Raw genomic sequence first — 11,852 nt, 5'->3', positions numbered from 1 at the left:
CTTACAAACTGTGTACAAAACATTATACCATATACTAAGAGTAGTCATAGATGGCAGTCTCTCTTTCTCCCACTAGGAGCCTGAACCAGTGGAAAAACAAGCAGCTTAGGAAATACTTGACTTGATAAGAAAAATATAGCTCCTAGAAATTTACTATTTAATAGAGAAAATATAATATGCATTCATTTCTAAGCAATACAAGCACAAACATAAATTATTTAAATTTCATATGGATAGGAAAAGTTTTGAAAAGTAATTTTGAAGTTGGGGCAACCACATTTTTGGATGTATCTTAAAATAAATGTACTAAGAATGTTATTGTAAAAGCAACGATTTTGATTCATGCTTTAAATAATGTAATTTATGAGGTGTCAATTACAGATAATCTTGCATAGTATAGTTATATGTACCTTAATAAAATCCACTTTGAAGTATATTTATTTTCTCTCTTGTAATACTTTATATTTTTTCTTATTTCTAAGTTTTTTTTTCTTTCAATATTAAAGCTTATACTTCTTATTTTTCCCTGCTATCTATGTTATACTCTGAATTCAACAACATCCGATACTACGGTCTATATATTTTGCTTTTGTTTATAGTCCGTCTGAAAAAATGGTTGTTTAAAACCGTCAGAACTAATGCTGAAAATAGTAGTCTGGTTAATCTGAGGTAGACTTGGAAAGAGTGGGCGATGGAGTATTGAGGTTCTGTTTGAGAACGTCTTCTAAATCGACATTTCTGTAAACTGATATATCAGAGTTTAGAAGGAAAATGTGATATTTGTACCATTCAGGTTGATATTGAAACCAAGCAGAGAGCTGCAATATATTAGGGATTCTCAAATTAGGTGCCCAGCTTCCTCAGCTGCTTCACATGGAGCTGTAAAAATGACGAGTTAACGGGCGCAGCTCACCAAGATGACAGTAGTATACATATGTAACAAACCTACACGTTGTGCACAGGTACCCTAGAACTTAAAATATAATAAAAATAACAGTAAAATAAATAAATAACAAGAATAAAATGAGTTTTTCTAGGGAAGAGAAAAGATTAAATTCCTTGCTGAGTAATTTGTATTATGTTATTTAGACTCAAATGACTTAGGATGCCTAAAAGATCTTCATGCCTAACATAGATCCTGTCTCCCTATTTAGCTTCATCTCTCCACTACACTGGCACCCAGGGTTCCAAGCGAGCTGAGTCTGCTATTAGTCAGTTCCAAGCGAGCTGAGTCTGCTATTAGTCACCTTCTGTTCTTCCTACACTCTGCGCTCCATGTCTCCTGACAGACCTGGTTCTGAGTTTCCTGCAGGATAAACACAACTCTTCTGTGCTGTCATCATAAATATCCCTTATTGTAATCACTGAGTTTTATGCCTGTTTCCACAAGGGGTTCCCTCCAAGGAGCTCTGGAGGGAAAAGACTCTGTTTTATTCTCTGTATTACCAGTATGAAGTCCTAGAATATGAAAGATACTTCAAATGTTCCATGAAAGAATAAATGAAGATTTTTTGGGGGGGGTTAGAGTGAAGCACAAGCAGAGGGGTTTCTAAAAATATACAAAATTCACCTAAATAATATAGGAGGAAGATAAGTTTATCAGTTGGGTGTGGGAGTGGTATGAAGATGAGGGGCGATCTTGTGGGGTTTTTTTTGGAGGGTGAGGCTACTCACAAATTTACTTTTAAGAAAATTTTACATATATATAAGATCAAAGACCTGTAACAGCAGTCCCTTCATGGAAACTATAAAAGTACATGAAGTAGAAGGAGAAGGAAGCCATGAAGTAGAATGAACCCTTGGGAAGCTTCAGACTCGGGCGGCTGCAGAAATCTTCACCAGGAGCTTATTAAGAGCTTTCAGGCATCCTGAGATATGGCTTCTTATATACGCTACCTATTTCCGGGTGGGACACATCCCCAGCTCCTCAGGCCCCTTTATGGAGACCAGTGCGGGAAAGAACATATCCTTATACTTTGTAAGTAAAACTGCTGCATTCAGGAAAAACATTAGACTTTACATGCTTAAAAGAAACCATGCCTGGTTTCTTTTAAGAATGAAGGAGACTTTATTAACTGCAGAGAGCTCTCGTGGGTGCCTAAGGAAAATTGTGGAAATCTATTTTCTGTTATCTGTATTTTCTAGGAACATTCTATTCTGACTGAGGAGGTTTGATTTGTCTATGAGCCATTTGTTTTGCTGCTTAGAGCAGGCTGTTAACGTGTCCATGCAATTTTAAGTTTCCTGGTTAGTTGTGTCACATTTTATAACTGCCACTCAAAGTCCTAAGGTCAACGGCCACTACCAACATCACACACTGCCACTGCCATTCTTATCCTCATCCTCATGTTCATTTCCCAATATCAAGTGGCTTCCACGTCCTGCACACTGGTCAACATATTATATGTTTTACAATGTTATCTCATTTAATCCTTATGAAGTAGAGGCAATGGTGAACTACCAGTTTCACATTAGTGGAATCTGATGTAAAGTGCTTATTTGGAGAACTCTGGCTAGCTCTAGATGGCAGAGACGAAATTTGAACCTAGGTTTGTATGACTGTATAACAATATCACTTACTCTGTAATCAGAGAAAAGAGATAAGTCAAGGTAGCCCAGGACAGAACTTGCAACACATTCTTACAATGGGTCTGGAGTGTTATCTTGATATAATAGGAAGAAAATTACTGTCAACAAATGGGAGGGCACATAAAAGCTAACCCTCCAATGCTAGGACAGAGTCTTCCATCAGTAAAACCCCAAACCTCTCTCTCTCTGTCTCTCTCTCACACACACACACAGACACATACATTACTCAGTTTGTGAGTACACTGGAGAGCTCTGTGCGAATCTTCCAGAAGCCACATATATAATTTTAGGCAACACAGCATGTTTTAAATAGACAAAATTGAATGTGTTGAAGTCCTAAGATATGTTCAGAATCTTAGTTAACAACTCTTGGATTGAATTTACATCAACATGTATATATTGTATGCCCACACTTCTCAAAATATATTTCAAGGTATTGGGAATATAATGATGAAAAAACAATGATCTACCTTCCAGTAACTTAATTTTGTTAGAGAGGTGTATTTTCAAATAACCCAAGATCATACAATGGAATAAACACTATTCTAGATGCATAAATAGAAAATAATATAACTCCAGAGGAAGAAGTAAGTTCTTCTGACTTAGAATAGGTGATGCCACCAAATGCTTCCTGAAATAAATTCATGTTTAATTTATACATGGTTCAGTGGATCAAACAGTGGATCTAAAAATTTTTGTCTTATTCAAAAAAGAGAGAACTACATGAATTAAGGGAGCACATTAGTGTGAAAGAACTTGCTATATTTGGTAGTTTGGTGAAGTAAGGAGAAGCCCAGGTAGAGTATATAAAAAGATTTCTGAGGGTAGGAAGAAAGGTCACTGATAAAACTAGAAGATAAATATGGTCAATCAAGAGACTTTTCAGAAGTTGAATCTATAAAGATTTGGAGACTGGATAGCCTTGACAGGTGGGGTTAGTAGGATTCTAAAAGGGCCCTAAAGATTTCTGTCCATCCTGGTGTACTTGTTTTGAGCAATATCCATGCCTTGGGTGTGTGACTAGGGCCTGTGAATGTGATGGGATATCACTCCCATGATTACATTACATTATATGGCAAAAGGGTTTAACAGATGTAACTAAGGTCCCTGATTACTTGACTTTGAGTTAATCAAAAGCAAGATTATCCTGCTAGGGCTTACCTAATCATAGAAGTCTTTAAAAGAGACAAGAATCTCCAAGGAGGTTCTCCTGCTGGATTTGAAGACCTAAGATGTCATGTTGCGAGAAGAACACATGACTGGGACTGAGAGTAGCCTCTAGAAGCTAAAAGCCAAGCAAGAAATTGGAGACCTCAACCATATACCACAAGGAACTAAATTCCTATAGCAATCTGAGTGAGGATTTTAAGGACCCTCCTCTCCAATTAAGAACATGGTACTGGCTGGAACTTTAATTTCAGCCTTGTGAGATCCTGAGTAGTGCATCTAGTTTTGCTGTGCTCAGACATCTGACTTACAGAACTGTGAGGTAATATATGTGTTTTGTTTAAAGCCACTGAATTTTTAGTAATTTCTTATGCAGTTATAGACAGCTAATGCAACAAAGTATGCTTTGGTCAAAAACAGAACCAGACTTCAAATATAGGTATGAACCATGAGGTACAGAAATGAGGATAGGCAAATAATTTTATGGTTGTTGGTGTAGAAAAAGAGATACACATAGCAGGGATGTAGGCTAAGAAGAACAAAGAATGTTGTTCTTGTTGTTTTTAATTATATTTAGACTGAGGAATAAACTGCATGTTTATATAGATTATATGAATAGCACAAATCTCTTACCCTTTTGAAGTGAAGAAGATAATTCTATACTTGAGTCCATACTTGAGCTCTCTTACTTCCTTTTTTTTTTTTTTTTTTTGAGATGGAGTTTTGTTCTTGTTGCCTAGGCTGGAGTGCAATGGCATGATCTCAGCTCATTGCAACCTCCGCCTCCCAGGTTCAAGCGATTCTCCTGCCTCAGCCTCCTGAGTAGCTGGGGTTGCAGGTATGTGCCACCATGCCTGGCTAATGTTTTGTATTTTTAGTAGAGATGGGGTTTCACCATGTTGGCCAGGCTGGTGTCGATCTCTTGACCTCAGGTGATCCACCTGCCTTGGCCTCCCAAAGTGCTGGGATTACAGGCATGAGCCACCATACCTGGCCCTCTCTTACCTCTTAAACACTACCTTTTGGTACACTGTATCTCACACTTTAGTGGCATTTCTAAAATATCTGAAACTCCATCGCCTTTAAATATGCTTAGAATTTCTTTCATGATGATTTTAATTTATCAGCCTCTGCTCAACAATTCTTTACTTACTCAGAGAAGCTGTTTGACTCCATCCCCTCCAACTATCTAATATATATACCTCCGTATTTTAAATACAGTCTTATCATTTGTTTACACATTTGTTTTCTGAACTATCCTATTATTTCCTAATGATCCTCAGGGCAGGTGCAATACTTCACTTGGCTCTGTATGTCGACAGTCTGGATTTCAGCTTGCACTCAGTAATGTTTGATGTTAAACTAAACTAACATCCAAGATAGATTGAGACTAGGTAATGGGGGTTGTCTGGAAAGCAGTAAGTGCTCTTCTTTTTAACCTGGAAAGATGAAGAAAGGATGAGAAAAACAGTTGTAGAGAAATTAACCAGTGGATATTACCTAAATTAGACTTGGAATATTTCCATTTTTTTTTTTTTGTTCTCAGCTACCAGATAAAGAGAAAAATAGATAAATGAGGGGGAGGATTGGGGATAGATGTTGGAAAACAATGTGTGTATACAATTTTAGCTTTAATTTTTCTCTTTAATGATAATAACTAATATTTGGTAAGTTTTTACCATAGTGAGATGCTCTGCTGAGATTTTCACATACATTAATTTAATCTTCACAACAGTCCTATGGATATGCACACCATAGTTACTTTAGAGATGGAGAAAATGAGGCACATACAGTTTAGTAACTCATCATGTGGTAACCCAGCTGGTAAATGTCAGAGTAATTTAACTCAGTTAAAATTTATAACACGCAGCTATAAGAAACGTTGACTTGGGATGCAGGATAAAAATTCATAACATCAAACTATCCATAATACTTTCATATTGGAGGCCCCATATACTCTAATTATGGTTTATACATAAGTATATGTTTTTATATCTAACTCATACTTGTTATGTGGTATGAAAATTTCTTAGGTACAGTTTAAGTTTTGATATCTCAAATAGACTGTATGCTTATCCAGGGTATTATCAACTGCAGATAGCAGGGGATCAACAAATGTTGGCTATTTGTTGGATATATTGGATCTGATTCTGATTGAAAGAAAATAGCAGGAGATAAAGAGAGGATTTTTTGGATGGGCCTCTAAAAGCTAGTGTAATTCAATTATGTATCAGAATCACTGCATATATTATTTACTATTTGTCTAAAATATCATACAACCCTTTGAACACACTTCAACAAATATTTGCTGACTACCTACCACTTGAAGTCACTCATCAGACATGTGAACTTAAATAAGAAGGAATGCTGCTCTCTTTGTTTTTGCACAAATTCTGTATCCTCAGGGAACCATTCATTTCCTGTTTTCTGCTCCTTTGTTTGATGTGGCCTTCATTTGTTGTTGTCATTAATCAATATTTATGAGTTTTCTATACAATGTAGACATCATCTTTTATAAATGTTTACTTGGTGAAATAATTTCCGATTAAATGCATAATAAATAAATACAGTTTATCATTTCCAGACACAGCTTAAGATTCTGCCGTTTGAATTCAATATGTCAACTTTGCAGACTATCACCTCCACTTCCATCATTTTCCTGCTCACTGGTGTTCCTGGGCTGGAAGGCTTCCACACCTGGATCTCCATTTCCTTCTGTTTCCTCTATGTAACTGCCCTCTCAGGAAACAACCTGATCCTCTTTGCCATCGTCACTCAGCCCAGCCTCCACGAACCCATGTACTATTTCCTCCCCATGCTGTCCACCACTGACCTCGGCCTGTCCATATCCACTCTGGTCACTATGCTGGGTATATTCTGGTTCAATGTGAGGGAAATAAGCTTTAATGCCTGCTTGTCCCAGATGTTCTTTATTCAACTCTTCACTGTCATGGAATCCTCAGTGCTGTTGGCCATGGCTTTTGATCATTTTGTGGCCATTACTAATCCTCTTAGATATACTTCTGTCTTAACTGATCTTAAAATAGCACAGATTGGAGTAGCAATTATCACCAGGTTAACAATAACACTGATCCCTATGGTGTTGCTTCTTAACAGACTGTCCTACCACATGCTCCACCACTCCTATTGCTTTCACCCTGATGTGATGAAGCTCTCATGCACAGACACCAGAATCAACAGTGTAGTTGGGATGACTGCCCTGATTACTACTGCTGGGGTGGATTCCATCTTTATTGTTCTTTCTTATATTTTGATCATTAAGACTGTTCTTAGCATTGCTTCCCCGGAAGAAAGGAAGAAAGCCTTCAGCACATGTATCTCCCATATTGGGGCTGTTGCTGTATTTTACATTCCATTGATCAGTCTGTCCTTTGTTCACAGGTTTGGGAAGCAGGCCCCACCCTACCTGCACACTTTGATTGCCAGTGCCTACCTACCAATCTCTCCTGTAATGAACCCCATCATCTATAGTGTGAAGACCAAACAGATACGCCAGATTGTGCTGAAAGTTCTCCATTCTAGCACGGCAAAGAACTAGATGAACGTTTCAATTTTTTCTGTTCTTTGTCACTTTATAGATGAGTAAAATGCCATTTAAAGAGGTTAATATGTTTAGACTCATGCTTGTATTTAAAGTTTCTCAAAATACAACTTAGTTTGAAGTAAGAAGATTGTGAACTCAGAGAGATTAATATGAGCTGAAGATTCTCAAGGATACCATTCTTTTCGTTTGATAGTCATGATGATAATAAGAACATTTCTATATTTGAGATGAATCATTTTCAAAGCTTGGTTAACCAATGGCCCACCTTAGTTTGCAAATGTGGTATTATTTTGTTTTAAAAAAATGGAAAAAGAGAAAGTGTCTACTTATTATTTAAACTTCTCCTTTAAAGAGATAAATAACATCACCCTGCTCTCAAATGGGAATAAAAAGTGCATTAACAATTTCAAATTACTGAATCTTATAAATGAAATTTACCATAGACAACTTGCCATGTCCATGGTTACTTAATTGTTCCAAATATTTTTACTTTCCTTTGCCTCTGGCCTCATTGACCTCCACATTTAACAGCTAGTATAATAAATAAATATTTTATTGTGTTGTCACTAACCTAACTGTATTTGGCCAAATATTCATACTTTCTCCCAGCTCTTCAGGGAAGATGTCGAGTATAAGCATTCTGTGAAATACAACTATGCTTAATTCAGCTCCAATCTGTATAGTTTCTTCAGAAGTTGTAATGTCATGCTTATTGCTAAACAGACGTGTTCCTGCTTTTGGGAAATACCATCTTCAAATAAATTAATTTTCTTTAAGGCCTCAAGATTAACAAGAAGCAAATACAGAAATATTTTAATCTGGTGGGATTTATAATGCTATGCTTGGACTTTATCCTCAAGGAAAGTTGAAATGGATATGCTATTAAGGGTCTAGACTGAAAAATAGAAGTCACACCAGTGACTAACACAGGAAGCATTTAGTACAAAGAACTGGATAAACAGATATCAGAGGACTGAAAGGGAAAAAAAAGGGAATATGGGAATAATGCAGGGATAATAACTATAGGAAGTTCCTCTACTCGTATGGCTTTGGTAACAAAGAGAAGAGTCTGGGCTTATTAAAAACTATAATTTTGGTGGAGAGTTTCCCCAAGAGCTTATATTCTGACCTATAATGAAAGGGTGCTGCTCTTTTGGTTCTGGTACCTTAGGAGCTCAAAGGACGGAGAACATGAGGCCAAGAGCCAACTTTGCAGGAAAGAGGACTTCCCCGCTACAGCTCATACCTCAGGAACACCAGAGAAAGACCTCTTGTGGAGTTGGGACTCAGGTCCCTGAACACAGCCCACTGATAGTTGGTTCTATTTCTTTTGAGGGACATGATTAGAATATTGCTGGAAGTGTGGGAAAAAAATAAACTAGAAACTGGAACCAATGCATCTGGGCAAAGAACTATTGCTGTGATAGCACTGATAGGTATAATAAGCAAACATGATAGGGATATTTGTCCCTACAGAAGCTTCCAGTGTCCCAGCCTCCCCCAATTAATGGAACATAGCAGGGAACCAAACGATGATTCTGATTGATGAGTTGCAGCCTTCTTATCAAAAGCAGAGTCTATAGAATGGTGGATTTGGAGTTGAGAAAGCCAATAGCCACCACAATGGAGTGAGGTGCTTGTAACAGAAGCTCAATATGGTCATGATAGAGGACTGCTGTTAATAACGTCAGTAATTAACAACTACAGCCAGCCAAATGCTTTAGCAGTTCACCAAATACCATTACATACAATCTTCCGAAAGGATGCTAGTTGACAATTTTGGGGTATTTCTTGGGGATGTTTTCTCTCCTTTCTACCAAATATCTACTTCTCCTAGGACATGCCCCCTCTCTCCTCTGCTACTTCAGGTCTCCTGTGCAATGGCCAGCAATAGAGTTTCAGATTGTGTCTGCGTCAACATCTGTTTTGGAGCTTACTGGCTGTTCAAGAACTCTTTGTCTTATGTCTCATCTTTCCAATTGCTCTCATGTCTGTTCAAGAATGGATTTTTTTCCAAAGACAGAGAATATGGCATATCTATTTTCAGCTGATATATTTTGACTGGAAACTTGTGCTCATTATTTTCACTGTTCTCTTAATCTCCAGTTCTATTGTCCATTATTTTGTGCTCTTCTTCATGCTTCAGACCAAAATGGACTGTATTATCAGGTTCTCTTGTGAGCTGACTTGGAGTTGGGTTCACAAAATGAAAGGCACCAGAATGAGAATGTAGAGTTGGAGGAGACATTCTGCTTTGACAATGTTTCGTCCTCCCGCTTCGGCCCCTGGAATTGTAATGGTTTCTCACTATCACCAGTCTCCAGGCATCTCAGCATCCCTTGTGATACAGTTTGGATCTCTGTCCCTAACCAAATCTCGTGTTGAAATGTAATCCCCAATGGGTTACATCTTCCTCTTGCTTCAACCATGTGAAGTACCTTGTTCTCACTTTGCCTTCTGCCATGACTGAAAGCTTCCTGAGGCCTCCCCAGAAGCAGAAATTGCTATGCTTCTTGCATAGTCTGCAAAACTGTGAGCCAGTTAAACCTCTTTTCTTTGTAAGTTACCCAGTCTCAGGTATTTATTTATAGCAGTGTGAGAATGGACTAACACACCTTGTTTGTTTCCTAAGCCATGCCCATTATTCTATAATTAGTTTTTTTACTGACATCTCTCACTTTAAGTTATTCTGAATGAATTTTATTTCCTGCTGATTTTGTGACTGATACATATCTCTTTAATGAGCAAAGGGATGACTCCTTGATCTTAATAGGTCTACTTTTACTTAACCTTAAGTACTTTTTAGTTTGAAATGCATTTAATAGACGCTAATTGTTTTTTCACCACCTAAGGCATTAAGTAATTACTTTTTTTTTTTTTTTTTTCGTCAGAGCTAGCTGAGGTTTTGTATAGGACAGGGAAAAAAAAAGCAATTGAATTGTTTTGTAGCTGGAGGCATGGACAAGGGCGGTCCTTAGGCATTAAACTCCCTGCTGTGGGCTGCGGGCTAGGGCTGAACCTCAGGGCGGTCTCCTGTTCCCTGTGCTACCCTGCACAGTGGCCTCTCTCTCGGGCTCTCGAGCAGCCACAGGAGGGGCAGCCTGGGAGGGGCTGCCACAGCTGTTCGCTTGGGCAGGACGTCAGACGACTCGGACACCAGCTTCCCTTCGCGGGTCTCGATCTTCTTCACGACCAGGGCTCTGGTGGAGCTAGTGTGGCTGAAGGAGCTGGAGCCTGAGCCAGAGCCAAAGCTGGAGGCCAGGTCGTAGCTGAGGCCAGGGCTTATGAGGCCCCCATAGGCTGAGCTCAGACCACCTGCATAGGGGCTCGTGGTCTTCCTACGGATACTCATGTTCTGCATCCCAGACTCCAGCCAGCTCTCCTCACCTTCCAGCAGCTTCCTGTAGGTGGCGATCTCGATATCCAGGGCCAGTTTGACGTTCATCAGCTCCCGGTACCCACGGAACTGTCAGGCCGTGTTCTGCTTGGCCCGCTGCGGGGCGGCCTCCAGCTCCGACAGCTTGGCGTTGGCATCCTTAATGGCCAGCTCCCCACTCTGCTTGGCGTCTGTGATGGAGGCCTCCAGGGAAGCCCTCTGGCCTTTGAGGCCGTCAATTTCAGCCTGGAGTAGGCTGATGTTCCGGTTCATCTTGGAGATCTCAGTCTTTGTGTGCTGCAGGTCATCCCGTGCTTCCCAGCCAGTGTTTGCAGCTCCTTATACTTGATCTGGTGCATGCTCTCAGCCTCAGCCCGGCTGTGGTTGGCGATATCCTTGTAGTGCACCTTGGCCTCAGCGATGATGCTGTCCATGTCCAGGGAGTGGCTATTGTCCATGGACAGCACCACAGAAGTGTCTGAGATCTGGGACTGCAGCTCCCAGATCTCCTTTTCATACAGCTGCCTGAGGAAGCCGATCTTATCAGTCAGCCCTTCCAGGTGAGGCTCCAGCTCTATCTTGTTCTTGTTAGCTTCATCCGCATCCTTCTTGATAAGGACAAATTCATTCTCCATCTCTGTACACTTATTGATCTCATCCTCATACTTGTTCTTGAAGTCCTCCACCAGCCCCTGCATGTTGCCAAACTCCGCCTCCAGCTTCAGCTTCTCCTGACCCAGAGTCTCCAGCTGCCGCCTAAAGTTGTTGATGTAGCTCTGGAACATGTTGTCCATGTTGCTCTAAGCTGTCTTCTGCTGCTGCAGGAGGCTCCACTTGGTCTCCAGCATCTTGTTCTGCTGCTTCAGGAACTGTACCTTGTCGATGAAGGAGGCAAACTGACTGTTGAGGGTCTTGAACTGCTCCTACTCCTGGGTGGGCACGGCCTGGATGTTGGGGTCTACCTCCAGGTTAAGGAGGCTCAGCAGATTTTGGTTGACTGTGTCAGTTGTGATGCCTCCCATGCCACTGGTCCCACCATAGCCTCTGCCCAGGCTACCCCGGAAGTTGCTGGTGCCACTGGGGAGAAGCTCGAGGAGCTGATGCAGGCAACAGGCCCACTCGTGTAGGAGTGGCTGCTGAAGCCCCAGGGGGCCA

The 11,852-nt window shown here is 40.1% G+C and overlaps 1 protein-coding gene and 1 pseudogene across 1 annotated transcript; one reads left to right on the top strand and one right to left on the bottom strand.

Annotated features, from left to right (window-relative positions):
* Positions 1–6,373: 6,373 nt before the first annotated feature.
* Positions 6,374–7,315, top strand: LOC105527340 (olfactory receptor 51F2-like). The gene has a single exon (XM_011963629.1). It carries the CDS (start codon positions 6,374–6,376, stop codon positions 7,313–7,315), a length of 942 nt encoding a protein of 313 aa, XP_011819019.1.
* Positions 7,316–10,328: 3,013 nt separating this feature from the next.
* On the bottom strand, positions 10,329–11,491 carry LOC105527339 (annotated as a pseudogene).
* Between the last annotated feature and the right edge of the window lie 361 nt (positions 11,492–11,852).

Source organism: Colobus angolensis, unplaced genomic scaffold, assembly GCF_000951035.1.
Source record: "Colobus angolensis palliatus isolate OR3802 unplaced genomic scaffold, Cang.pa_1.0 Scaffold616, whole genome shotgun sequence".
Classification (NCBI taxonomy): Eukaryota; Metazoa; Chordata; class Mammalia; order Primates; family Cercopithecidae; genus Colobus; species Colobus angolensis.
The sequence above is the reverse complement of the archived record's forward strand: the minus strand, read 5'-3'. Positions and strand labels throughout refer to the sequence as shown.